This window comes from Odocoileus virginianus, chromosome 8, assembly GCF_023699985.2.
Source record: "Odocoileus virginianus isolate 20LAN1187 ecotype Illinois chromosome 8, Ovbor_1.2, whole genome shotgun sequence".
Taxonomy (NCBI): Eukaryota; Metazoa; Chordata; class Mammalia; order Artiodactyla; family Cervidae; genus Odocoileus; species Odocoileus virginianus.
Window position 1 is genome coordinate 23267594 of NC_069681.1, and position 14273 is coordinate 23281866.

The window sequence follows — 14273 nt, forward strand, 5'->3', positions numbered from 1 at the left end:
TGGATGGATATGATAAACTTTACTCTTGCAGGATAGAGAATACTCCGTTAGGAGTCAAAGCTTTGATTCTAATTATATCTCAGGTACTCTTAGGATTTTTAAATAGAATTAAGAAAGTAACAATTAAAAGGATAATGTTTAAAATACAGCTTTATTTTAAATAAAACTTAGATATATCTATAATAGCTAAGGAAAATGAGTTTTCGGTAGTCTTTTAATCAGAATATAAGTCAGAGTCAATGGTTAATTCTTTTGGCTGCTTATTGGTGAAATAATCCCTGTAATTTTATATTAGAGACAAGATACTGAAAGGATCTTTAAATAGTTAATTAGCAAAATGTTTTCAGCTTTAGCTTGTTACTGAAAAATTAAAAGACTGCTTTTATCAAAGATAAATTGTCTAAATTTTAATTTTTGTGTTATTTTTCATAGAACTTTTTTCATTAACAGTTATTCATTTTCTATGTAATCAATTTATGTTTAAAATAGAGTTAGCTAATCATTACTTGTTTTCCCCCTGTTATTTCAGAGTAGTCAATCAGTACCAGGAATTGGTCCAGAATGAAGCCAAATGTCCAGTGAAGATGTCGCATAGCTCCAGTGGCTCAGCCAGCTTGAGTCAGCTTTCTCCAGGGAGAGAAACTGAAGTGTGTTTGGTTAACTTTTTTGTGCTGTTACTTTTTCCTGCCTGATTGTTCTCAAGGAATGTGAAAAATATTAACGACTAGTTTTTGAGGGATTGTTGCCATCCAGTTGCTAAGTCGTGTCTAACTACAACCTCATGGACTGCAGCACACCAGGCTTCCCTGTCTTTTACCATCTCCTGGAATGTGCTCAAACTCATGTCCATTGTTTAGTTTTGTAATTACTTTTAACTTTAATTTTCTTTTCATTATTTAACTTTCCATATATAATGGAAATTTTCAAACGTACACAGGTATAAAACAAAAATTGTAATGGACATCTGTGTATACTAATCACCTGCCTGACTTCCACAGCTATCATTTTTCTGGGGAAGATTTAGGGGTTAAGCTTTGCTGTCATCTTACTCTGCTCTTCTCCTTCAAAATCTTTCTTCACCTTTTTGGTCAGAAATATTTCTCCCTTTGTGAAGTTGCAGTCTTTTGAAATACATGTAATACCTAATCTTTTTAAACTGTGTTTTCGTCCAGAAGTTGCAGTGTTGTAAATTTGTGAATTTCTGATTTGAGTTCATTTTAATGAGTATGCTTAATGTCATTGTCTCTCAGCAGCCTGAGACCGTGTCAGTTCAGTCGTCAGTACTGGGGAAGGGAGTGAAACATCGACCTCCACCCATCAAACTTCCCTCAGCCTCAGGAAATAGTTCCTCAGGTATTGTGTTCCTTAATTGCCTATAATCTAGAGTAAGAAGCAGATGATCATAATCCATTTACTCATATTTTGATTTGCTCAGAATTTTTAATTGTAAATCTAAGAAATAGCAGAATTCATAGAATGTTAAATTGTAAACCTAGCAAATAACTTCTACATTTTTTTTCCCTAGGTAACTATTTTACACCACAACAGGCCAGCAGCTTTCTTAAATCTCCAACTCCTCCTCCTGCTTCTAAGCCACCAAGTCTTTCTCGGAAGTCATCCGTGGATCTTAATCAAGTTAGCATGCTTTCTCCAGCTGCCCTATCACCTGCCAGTTCATCACAAAGTAAGTTGTAACTTAAGTTCTTCATTAACTCTTCATAAGCTTTTGCATTAGTGTTTCTTAAGATAGTTCTTAAGAAATAGTGAAATCTGAATGTACTGTCTACCCAAAATGTACAAGTTTTAAGAAGCTTCAGGCAGATCTTGTTGACTGTATGTATTATGTGTTTATTGTAATTGTATTTGTTTTTCTGTATTTATGTATGCAGCTTGTGTATACCTTTCTTATAGACTTGCAACCTACACATCTCCTGAAAAAATTAATCTGATAGCTAAATGTAGCAGTAAGATTCCAAATTATTTTTTATACCAGTGTAACTTAGGACATTTTACATTTTATGTAAACTATGCAGCTGATACAGAAAAAAAAATGTCGTATGAGTTGTTGCTGCAGTCCTATCTTCGTAAATGTAAGAAGTAAACTGAAAGCTAGTTTTTTAATAATACCCATACACTCTCATTAATTGCTGTCAGTTACTAAAATGTGGGATGATCATAAAGCATTCTGAAGATAATAAAATGTAATTTTTACTACTGAATACTTTTTTTTAAACATCAAGAAGAATTTGCTCAAGAATTTTAGCATTAGTTTGAATTTCTTCAAATTAACAAATATCTGAGATACTTAGGTACCAACTTGCAAATAAAAAAAGCATTCCAGTTTTTTAGATTTTTTAATAAATGACTAATATGTGCTGAAAGTTTTAGTACACTGCACAGTGACAGGGTGGTCTTTGCATTAGATGTAAACATCTTCATCTTGATAGCTCAAAAGGTGTAATTTTTCTGCCTTCTTGTTTTGCACAAAGAAAAAATTTATAAATTTCCTGAAAGTCTTATTCACACTTCTTATGTTGTGGGTATGGATTATTATGTTAATCTACTGCACACAGTTGTTACTTTAAGTAAGGGTTGAGTGACAGCTTCTGGACATTCACATTTCTTTCCTTTCTTTCTGCAGGACATGAAAGCTAAAAAAGAAAACACCTCAAGAGCTTTTGGTTTTATTTTTCTGGTTTTTGTTTTTTTATTTTTTGTTTTTTTTTTTTAAAAAGTTGATAAACTGTGCATACTTCATTCACAACAGATTTTCTATACATTCTACATTTAAACCGAAGTACACAGTTACTGTTAAAGATGCAGTATTATCTATCAAATACTTGCTTTATTACTGTGTTTTGTAAAATTTGTTTGTCAGGGTGAATTTGATGTGTTAGGAATTAAGTATGTATATTTAGGTGCCAAATACGATGGTTAACTGTATGTAATTTATTAAATATGTTCAGAGTTTTATCTCAGACTGTTAACAGAAAATAAGAATATTTCTAAGTGATGTCCTAAATTAGTGAAATCGTAAATAACAAAACTTAATTTTAATTCCTTTTAAAGTTTTTAGGCCACAGATAGCATGGTAGGAAACTAACTTTTAAATGGGTTTTGTGATAGAATACGAATGTATATTTCTACTGTTCCTGTAATAGCATCTCTGATGGCATTTGTAGGTGATATACTGCATCCTTAATTGTAATTGAGTGTAGCAACACTCATGTATCATGTGTAGAAATTAACACTTGCAGTTAACTGCTTTTAAAAAAAAACTGGAACAGACTGTCAGTGCTAAATAAGATTCCATTAACCTTATTTGAAAAAGGACTGGCCATTTATAACAAACTAGCAATTTTTATTTTTCTCAATGAGCAGGATCTGGAACTCCTAAGCCATCTACTCCTACACCAACCCCTTCATCGACCCCACACCCTCCTGATGCTCAGAGCTCAACTCCTATTACCCCTTCAGCTACCCCTACTCCCCAAGATTCAGGCTTCACCCCTCAGCCCACTTTGTTAACTCAGTTTGCTCAGCAGCAAAAGTCTCTGAGCCAGGCAATGCCTGTAACGACCATTCCTCTTTCCACCATGGTGACATCCATAACCACAGGAACCACAGCCACCCAGGTCATGGCAAACTCTGCTGGACTTAACTTCATCAATGTAGTGGGCTCTGTTTGGTAAGTTTGCACCAAAGCCCCGATTTTTTTTTTTTTAAGATAATCTCACCAGTCTAAAGAAATTACTTGTGAAATTAAAAACAAATTGTATATTGTTGAAACTGAAAAAAATGGTTTCTGCATGACTAGAATTTATCTCAAAAAGTACATTTGAATTTTAGGTAGTAATACATCCATTATAGGCACTAAGGTGGCACTACTGATTTCACATTGACAGCAGCTTAGATTTTTCTTGTTTATCCTGTGTTACCATCTTTTAATCCATTGATGAGTACATTACTCTACCAGATTATATTTTAAACCTTGGTAGATACATAGCACTTAATTTTTGCCAACTTTGCTGTTGATATTTAAGACAGAAATATCTGTGTTTGTGAAGCAGTTTGTTTTTTAATCCAAGGATTTATGTAGCTGATTTTTCTTTTACAGCACTAGTCTAATGCTTTGTCTTATTCTCCTGCAGTGGAGCTCAAGCTTTGATGAGTGGTTCAAACCCTATGCTGGGCTGTAACACTGGTGCCATAACTCCTGCAGGAATAAACCTGAGTGGCCTTCTACCCTCAGGAGGTCTGCTACCAAATGCATTGCCGGGTGCAATGCAGTCAGCCTCTCAAGCAGGTCAGAATATTGGAAATAATAACCTCTAACAAAATTAACACTCCATACTTATGTTAAAATGTCATTTAAGTGATGTTAAACATTTAACATCCTTTTTTAATGAAATATTATGTTGAAAATATTTCCTTTCAAAAGCTTTTAAAATTCTCACATTTGAATTAAAAACCATCTGGCTATCATATTCTCTGGAGAAACTTGGTAAACCTGTAAGTCTTTGCAAATTTTATCTTTGACTTTCAAACATTATTATAAAAGTAACTTTGATGGTTCCCAGTGTAGTCCTGCTCCAGGTAAAAGAAACATATTTTGAAAACATAGGTAAGCAGGAAAAGCAACATAGCATGGCATTTAAAAGCCTCAGTTCTGAAGCCAGACTACCTAGATTGAATCCTTCTTGTGTAACTTACCATAACTGCATAATCATAGCAAAGTTACCTTTGGGCCTCATTTTCCTTATAAATAAAATAAAGATGATAATAATAATGCTTTACCTCACAGTTGTGAAGATTAAATGAATAAATACAGATGAGGTATTTATGCCTGGGATGTGATAAACATTCAAAAATAACTGCTGTCACCATCATTAGTAGTAGTTTATTGTGGTAGTTGTAGTAATGTAATTACATGTACTGGAAAAATGTTTTAACAACTTGTGCTACTTTTAAAGTTCTTTAAGAGAATGTGTTGTAGAACAGTCTCATTTCTTACTCAGAAAAAAAAGATTAACAGAAAAACAAACTCAGCATAGTAAGAAAAACTTAACTATGAGTTAGGAGAAACTTTCTGTGAGTAGGAGAAAGAGAACCCAAAGAATATAATATGAATATGTTTAATATATTGCTGTGATTTTCTAATTCTACCTGATATATCCTTAGTTTAATGTGTGTAAGTATGTTTTAGTGGTAGGAGCCCTGGAAAATGGAATCAGTGTTGAATTTGGGATATTATATTTACATGTAATTCTTCTAATTACTCGTAGCTCCAAATGCTTATTGTAGGGCCTGGAAGAAGTCACTTAATTGTTCCCCCTCAACCTCAGTTTCAACCCACTCCAGTACTCTTGCCTGGAAAATCCCATGGACGGAGAAGCCTGGTAGGCTGTGGTCCATGGGGTCGCGAAGAGTCGGACATGACTGAGCGACTTCACTTTCACTTTCCACTTTCATGCATTGGAGAAGGAAATGGCAACCCACTCCAGTGCTCTTGCCTGGAGAATCCCAGGGACAGGGGAGCCTGGTGGGCTGCCGTCTATGGGGTCACATAGAGTCGGACACCACTGAAGCGACTTAGCAGCAGCAGCAACCTCAGTTTCATCTGTTCTAAAACCGGAGTAAATGTAGCTACCTTAAGTGGCTACTTAAAAGAAAATAAATGAAGTGATATGGAAGTGCCTTTAGTAAGCTATAAAGCATTACCCAGATGTCATCCACCCTTAAAGGGAGTTATCTCTGTCTCTTTTTTCTTTTATGAGAATTCCTGGAGGGGCTATCCGTATTGTCACATTTTTACCTGGTTATGCTTTTTCCGTTTTTCAGACAAGCCTTTCATGCTGTCTTTTGTGCATTATCTACCCTTTATCTTTTTTAAATACAATTACCTGCTTAGAGGACGAGTTACCTTTTAAACTAGAGTTCAAATTGGTATATTTAGTGAGGAAGATACATACATACTTGAAGACTAGTATCAGCAAACAGTTCAAGCTAAGAATAGTTTTACGTTTTTTAAGGTTTGTTTTCTTAAAAATAGATAGGAGGAAGAAGAAGGGACAGAGTCTCTGTGGCCCATGAAGCCTACTGGAAGCGTCTGCCAGCGCCTGCTTTCGGATTTGCTCTGTGCTATGTCACAGATTTGGGGGAATAAGTTCAGGATTCACAGAGCATTGTTTCCTGACTTTCAGCTTGATCCTTACACACAAAATTCGGTGTTCTTCAGCGTTATTAATGTTCGCATTTGCACTTTAAGAAACATCACAAAGCACACTGGTTCTGAGACAGGGCTATTGATCACATGCCGTGTAGCACTGAGAAATATAAGTAGATAGCAATGTGTGAGACGTGTTTCCACAGCAGTGATGGTTTTATCATACCTGTGGTGTCTGCATGCTGCCAGATTACTTTTCCAGCCAGTAGTTTAAGTAGTTATAAAGAAGTCTCAGTTTCTGAAATACAGAATATAAGGTACATCTGGTGCTTCACATCTTTGAATAAGATCTCATTATCAGCAAATAGTGATGAAATTGGGGGGCTGGGTTTAAGAAAATGTTAAAGTATAGAAAATAAGCACATCTGTGGCAGAGAGTACTTAAAAATTTTTCTTTAGATGCTAAAGTATAAAGTACCTCCAAGTATAATAAAGTTTTAATTTCCTGTTTTAACCATGAGTTTTATTTAATAGGTGTTCCATTTGGTTTAAAAAATACTTCAAGTCTCAGGCCCTTAAATCTACTCCAGGTAAACCCGAAACACTGCTTTTGATAGTTTTTTACTTTTATTTTGTAAAGTTTTTTATAGTGCTTTTTGTTTTTTAGCCATGTATGTTTGCACATTTTAGCATTTGAAGTTCTGAGGTTGTTGAGAATCATCTGAAAGTATGGTTAAGTGGATAAGTGGGAAAAAATTGGTGCCCATGTACCACACTTCCGTTGGCTCTGAAAGCCCTGCCGAATTAAGAACTAGTTCCAGAGGGGAGAGTTCACAGATGCCAAGAAGAATAACTTGCCTACAGTAGTAGCAGCAAATATACTTAGAAATTAATTGTTCTGTCACAGACTTTTTACGTGTATATAGAAGTATTGCTGTTTGCTTACAATAGATTTTATACATGAATAGAAGGTTTTTAGATTAGGTATGTGTGTTCTTTTCCTGAGGAGAGTATGACTTAATAGCACAGTGCCAGGCAGGTGACTATTCAGTCACTACTGAATAGTCATTCAGTAAATGTCCATTAGGTTACAGTTTGTGTCAAGTGATAAGACTTTTCTGATACGTTTTCTCAGTATTAACATACAAAGAGAAAAGGTAGGTAGAGAATTTAGTACATGTTGTGAACTTAGAGTATTCTGGGCTATGCTTGGTCCTTTAAGGATCGCGGTCAGTATTACGCCTAGTAGGTTGGAAATGGATGAGATTGTCTACAAGAATTGTCAGAAAAGGTAGACATGAAAGTAAAGATTTGGAGACACAGAATGGCAGAGCTATGGATTATTGGAAAATAATTATCACATCCATCCAACCTGATATTCAGAAATAATAAATCAGGAAATACATTTAGAACTAAAACCTTAACTTACTTCCTATACAGTATGCAGACAGTGTCAGTATTTACAGACTCATCGCAGAATAATCTAATTATAATATGGACACTTTGGATTAGCTTATTTAACCCGCTTTCCTGCATTTTGCTGTAGGAATTTCTGTAGGGATCAAGCTCAGTGTTAAGAGTAGTGGCATTCCTTAATAGCACTGATAATAAAGGCAAAAACCACCTTACAAATTATATTCTGCTACATTTTTATTATCTAACTAATTGAGAAAGAAACACTTGGCCTGTACTTTGTCCAGATTTACCTAACAATGAGCTATGCTGGGTGTGGAACTTTTGACCCTAGACACCTCTTTTTTGACTATACAGATCTAAGAGTTTCTCACTTGGTATTTGCTTGGACTTTGCCCCAAAACTTCAAAGTGCTTTTAACTTAAACCCCTATAGAATAAAATGGAAAAACATTTGTTTTCTGATACATTTGGAATGCATAGTTTTAGTGTTTAATGTGGAATTTTCTGGATGCTTCTTGTAAAATTTTTTTTATTGTTAATTTAGATTCATAATGACAGAGCTTGTAATGTCTCCAAATTAAATATGGACATCTAATGCATTTTCTTTTCAGCTTTGGACTTCCTGGCTATGTTATATAAAAATCCATGCACCTCTGGGTTTGGGCAAAAGCTAGACCAAAGTTAGGGAAATGAGCTTTTTTAACATATATTCCCCATTATCACTAGCTTTTTTTTATACTTGCAAATGCATTTAATGCTGTTTTGTGTTGATGTATAAGCAAAAGCAGTATGTTTATTTAGACAGCTAAGTATTAACTTGAAGCAGAAAGATTTATGTTTGAGATTACTAATGTATTTGAGAACCAGAGTAATACCACTTGAAAAATGTGTTTAAAGAGATTGTCCCTTTTTTTTTTTTTTTAAGAGCAGGGAGTTTGTTTTGTTTTCAATTTTGTTGACTTCGTTTTCCTCATCCCTGGAAGAATACCTGACGCATAGGGAATGCCCCAGAAACATTTGTAAAATAAGGAAATTTAAATAATCCGAAATCGCCTAATTAATTATTGCTCAAATTCTTAATAGCTCCCAGGCGGCTCGCTCATTTTTAACACCCTGCAGCAGCAGCAGCAGCAGCAGCAGCAGCTCTCCCAGTTTACACCGCAGCAGCCTCAGCAGCCCCAGCAACCCACAGCTTCCAGTCCTCAGCAGCCTGGGGAGCAGGTATGTCCTTTCTACCTTCCACATGATACGCTTTGTATTGTACAATTATATCTTTTTTTGGTATATTCCAGGCCTATTTCAAGTGTTTTTAGACTGTTTGAACAAACTTTTCATATGCTGTCCTTTCTTTATTAACAATAGTAGCTATCAGTTATCAAGGCCTATTTCTAATTCTCACAACAGCCGTACTGAACAGATGATGTCACCTCCATCTTGCATAGTCTGAAATAGATTCAAGTGACAACTTGCTCACAGCCATACAGCGAGTGGCAGAGCAGGGATTCAGGTCCAGGTCTTTCTGCCTCTATAGGCCATGTATTTTTTTACCCAGTCATCATCTTTCTGTTAATAGTATTTTGTTTCTGTTAGAATAGAGAAATTCTTTTTATTGTGAAGCTTAAAACAGAAAATAGACAAAAACAAATATTCTGTATATTGCCAAAGAGAAATTGAATAAGAACTGCAGTAAAGTAGTAAAAGGAACTTTACTTTTAAAATGTTCAGGGTTTTCTGAACATTTGCTACACTTTGGAATGCTTAAAAGTACTGATTCCTGAGTCCCACCTCCAACATTTCCTTTCAGTTCAGTTCAGTCGTTCAGTCATGTCTAACTCTTTGTGAACCCTTGAACCACAGCTCGCCAGGCCTCCCTGTCCATCACCAACTACCAGAGTCCACCCAAACCCATATTCATTGTGTCAGTGATGCCATCCAACCATCTCATCCTCTATTGTCCCCTTCTCCTCCTGCCCTCAATCTTTCCCAGCATCAGGGTCTTTTCAAATGAGTCAGCTCTACGCATCAGGTGGCCAAAATATTAGAGTTTGAGCTTCAACATCAGTCCCTCTAATGAACACCCAGTACTGATCTCCTTTAGGATGGACTGGTTGGATCTCCTTGCAGTCCAGGGGACTCTCAAGAATCTCCTCCAACCCCACAGTTCAAAAGCATCAATTCTTCAGCACTCAGCTTTCTTTATAGTCCAACTCTCACATCCATACATGACCACTGGAAAAACCATAGCCTTGACTAGACGGACCTTTATTGGCAAAGTAATGTCTCTGCTTTTTAATATGCTGTCTAGGTTGGGTATAATTTTCCTTCCAAGGAGTAAGCATCTTTTAATTTCATGGCTGCAATCACCATCCGAAGTGATTTTGGAGCCCAGAAAAATAAAGTCAGCCACTGTTTCCACAGTTTCCCCATCTATTTGCCATGAGGTGATGGGACCAGATGCCATGATCTTAGTTTTCTGAATGTTGAGCTTTAAGCCAACTTTTTCACTCTCCTCTTTCGCTTTCATCAAGAGGCTCTTTAGTTCTTCTTCGCTTTCTGTCATAAGGGTGGTGTCATCTGCATATCTGAGGTTATTGATATTTCTCCTGGCAATCTTGATTCCAGCTTGTGCTTCCTCCAGCCCAGTGTTTCTCATGATGTACTCTGCATAGAAGTTAAATAAGCAGGGTGACAATATACAACCTTGACATACTCCTTTCCCTGTTTGGAACCAGTCTGTTCTTCCATGTCTAGTTCTAACTGTTGCTTCCTGACCTGCATACAGGTTTCTCAACAGGCAGGTCAGGTTTGCTCACTGTTAAATATATGAAATGTTCACTATCAGTCCTTCTGCCACAGATTGCCCGGTCAGGTCTTGGCTGGATAATGCTCATCCTCTATTAGATTTCTCAAGGAGGGCATACTTAAAACTATTTTTTGGACACATGTATATGTATGGCTGAGTCCCTTTGCTGTTCACTTGAAACTATCAACATTGTTCATTGGCAGTACCCCAATACAAAATAAAAAGTTCTTTAAAAAAAAGAGCTAAGTCAAAAGGAGCAAAAAAAAAAAAAAAAAACTGGTTTTATTAACACATGAAGGATTACTTAGCTCAATAAAAAATTCTTGATTTGTACTTTTCTTTACAAAATTGTGGTAAAATACATGTAATACAAAATTCACCATCCTACCCATTTCTAAGTGTGCACTTTGGTAGTGTTAGATATATTCTTACTGTTGTGCAACTAATCTCCAGAACTCTCTCATCTTGCAAAACTAAAACTATACCCATTAAGGAATTCCTTATTTCCCCCTCCTCCTAGCCTACTTTTTTTTCTGTGGATTTGACTACTCCAGGCACCTCATATAGGTGAAATTTTACAGTATTTGTTTGTGACTGACCTCTATTTCATTTAGCATAATATCCAAAAGGTTCATCCATGTTGTAGTTTATCCATTCATCCATTGATGAACATTTGGGTTGCTTCCACTTTTGATGGAAGTCTGAGGGTTTTTTTTGTTGTTTTTTTTTTTTTTTTAGATGAATTTTGCTTTAGGTGTGAAGTGTTAAGAACTACTCTCTGGCTTCTCTGCCCACAAGAACTTTTTATACTTTCCATTTAAAGCCTATGATCCATTTTCAGTTAATTTTGTATAAGGGGTGAGATGTTGGTCCGGGTTCATTTATGGGGGAGCTGTTGGCAGTTTGCGCCAGCGCCATTTGTTCCAAAAGCTATCCTTCTCAGTTGAATTACTTTTGCACCTTTGTCAGAGGTCATAATTAATCTTAAAATCAAAGGGATCCTCTCGTGTTCTTTTTCAAAATTGTTTAGCTATTCTAGATCCTTTGCTTTTCCTTGTAAATTTTAGAATCACCTTGTCTATATCTACAAAAAAACATTGCTGGGATTTTTAAAGGAATTGAGTTTGAACCTATAGGTCATCTTGGGAAGAGTTTACCATGTTTATGTGTTTTCTAGTCCATGAACATGGTATGTCTCTAGGCTAAAATCAGCTAGTTTTCAGCATGCAAGTCCTATATGTGTATTATAGACTTAACCTAAGTTTTATTTTTGTCCTTTATCCATTGTGGGGGGGGGGGGATTGTTAATGGTACTGTTTTTCATTTTCTACGTGTTTATCACTAGTATGCACAATTGGTGTTGAACTTGTGTTCTGTGATCTTACTGACCTCACTTATTCTGGGTTTTTTTTTTGTAGATTCCTTAGGGATTTTTTTTTTTCGCTGTAATAGTCTGCCATTTGCAAATAAGAATGGGTTTTTTTTCCTTTATAATCTATGTCTGTCTGTTTCTTTATCTAATGTGCTCACTAGAAATTGTAGTACTGTGTTGCAAAGAGTGTTTTAAGCTTTTAAAAAAATGTTTTGATGACACTTTATAGAAGCAATATAAAAAAAAACAAGCAGCCCTATCACAAAATTGGCAGACCTAAATAGATGTATCTCCAAGGAAGATGTACAGATGACCAGCAGGCACATGAAAAGATGCTCTCAACATTGCTAATCAAATCAAATTAGAAATGCAAATCAATACCACAATGAGGTATCACTTTTCATCGGTCAGAATGTTCATCATCAAAAAGTCTACAAATAATAAATGCTGGAGAGGGTGTGGAGAAAAGGGAGCCTTTGTGCACTGTTGGTGGGAATGTAAATGGGTGCAGCCACTTTGCTGTACCCCTGAAACTGACATAGTATTTCAAATCAGCTAAACCTCAAGAAAAGATAGTTCTGATGAAGCTTTCTAGATACCTTAGTAGCTATTAATGCCACATCAAATAATAAACCAATACAGAATCAGTTCTGAAAATTAGGTTTCGTGCTTTTGAAATACTGTTTTCTTACTAATTCTTAATACCTTTGAAGGCTTTTCCTTGTTATTCTTTTTATAAGACCTACTCTAATGTTGATTTTTAATATCAGGAAAAAATGCCAATCCTTCCCACCAACCCAAAGTTGTGTTTTCTTTTTGTACATGTCTTTTTTTTTTTTTTTTTTTTAATTCAGGGCTCTGAACAAAGTTTGACCAGTCAGGAACAAGCCTTATCTGCTCAACACGCTGCAGTTATTAACCTTGCCGGAGTAGGAAGTTTTATGCATTCACAGGCAGCTGGTTGGTATTTTCCTAACTAAATAATGTTGAATTTATTAAAAGTATCTCTTGGGATCACACCATTGAAACCGTTTCTTTTCTTTTTTGCAAGCAAAAACAAGGAAAAATTTCAGTTATATTTAATGTGTGAACTGTTGATTGAGACACTGAGATTTTTTCATTATTTTGATAAAGTGCTTTGACCTACATATATTAATAGCAGTTGTTTACCTCATGCTAAATTTTGTTAGCAAAATTCTGTACAATTACCCAACTTAGTAGGATGCTTCCAAGCAGTTGACTCTAGTTTATCAGGATTATTGAGACTGCACTTTTCTAGATTGCAGTTTTTTGTCTCATTCTAATAGCTTATAGTGCATGAATTAGGACTTAATGGTCAAGTAGCAAAGCTTCTTTAAGACAATTGTAAAAAAAAAAAATTAGATATACTAAATGACTGCTCACCACTTCTAGTAATAAATGGTAAACCAAAGATTTATCTTTAGTGAAGATTATTTCATCAATTTAAGACAGCAGTTATAAGTTCATATTTAATTAAAATTAGTAAGTCACATGTCTGCAGAAACTGAGATAGTGTGTCAAGACTAATGAGTGAACTTGTGAATATTTTGAATGTTCACTGGACTTACTGTGAATTCAGTAGTTTCCAGTGTCTGAATTTGGAATAGCTACATAAGGTTCTAATTTAGAGCTGGTGAATTTCCAAATGGAAATTTATTATTAATAAACCTTTACCCTACAAACTATAAATTTCCTAAAATAGCAGTAGTGTAATTTTAATGGAAAGAACTTTGGTTCCAGACTTGCCACTAAATTACCTTGTAGTGAGTCCCTGAGACCACTAAGGCCTGCAGTTTCCTCATCTGTAGAGCTGAACTTAACCCTTGACCTCACTCTGCTCTAAAAGGTTCACCACCTTTGTTGCTAATAGTGTGGTCTGATAGTCATTGTACCGTCTCTTGGCATTTGTCTACCAGTTTTGTCCTCACGGTAGTTTGAGTTTCTCCCACTCCATTTCCTACTTGACTGGTTGTATTTTAAACATGGTATAGTCAGCATTCTGCTAGAAAGCCTTCTCAGGGAATTGGCACAGAGATGCAGGAAGAGAGGGCGCAGTGCTCTGGCCACATGCTCTCCCCTCTTCATGTCCAGGAAGTCCTGCAGGCAGTGTTCCCCTCAACTAACAGGATACTGTACTAAATTTATTCTCAAATGTCTGTGATTTGATACTTAAGATTAATCATACTGATACTTTTCTATTTCATTTTCTGTGTTGTCCTTTTCTAACCCTGGTAGCCTTCAAACTTTCTGACTGGCCTGCTTTCCCCTTCTCCTCTCTGTAGTGTTGTCTCAGCTTGGCTCTGCCGAGAACAGACCTGAGCAAAGCCTTCCTCAGCAGAGACTCCAGCTCTCCTCTGCCTTTCAACAGCAGCAGCAACAGATCCAAGTAATCCAGCAACTTCACTCTGCTTACATTTTTAAAGATACTTTGCTCCAAAAGTACCTCACAATACCTTACTTCATTTTTAATGTTACTGTCTTTTGAGACTATACAGT

The 14273-nt window shown here is 35.9% G+C and overlaps 1 protein-coding gene across 13 annotated transcripts in view; it reads left to right on the plus strand.

The window, feature by feature from the left end:
• Positions 1–14273, plus strand: part of SUPT20H (SPT20 homolog, SAGA complex component) — a 37846-nt gene that overhangs the window by 22436 nt on the left and 1137 nt on the right. For 7 of the 13 annotated variants that reach the window (XM_070471323.1, XM_020891839.2, XM_020891829.2 and 4 more), the window contains 9 exons: positions 530–647; positions 1251–1353; positions 1526–1684; positions 3382–3688; positions 4152–4306; positions 6701–6756; positions 8665–8802; positions 12611–12716; positions 14060–14163. In XM_070471323.1, coding sequence (XP_070327424.1) covers positions 530–647; positions 1251–1353; positions 1526–1684; positions 3382–3688; positions 4152–4306; positions 6701–6756; positions 8665–8802; positions 12611–12716; positions 14060–14163 — 1246 coding nt within the window. The remainder of the gene's footprint in view (positions 1–529; positions 648–1250; positions 1354–1525; positions 1685–3381; positions 3689–4151; positions 4307–6700; positions 6757–8664; positions 8803–12610; positions 12717–14059; positions 14164–14273) is intronic. The other 6 variants (XM_070471324.1, XM_070471325.1, XM_020891889.2 and 3 more) reach the window with 4 other exon arrangements.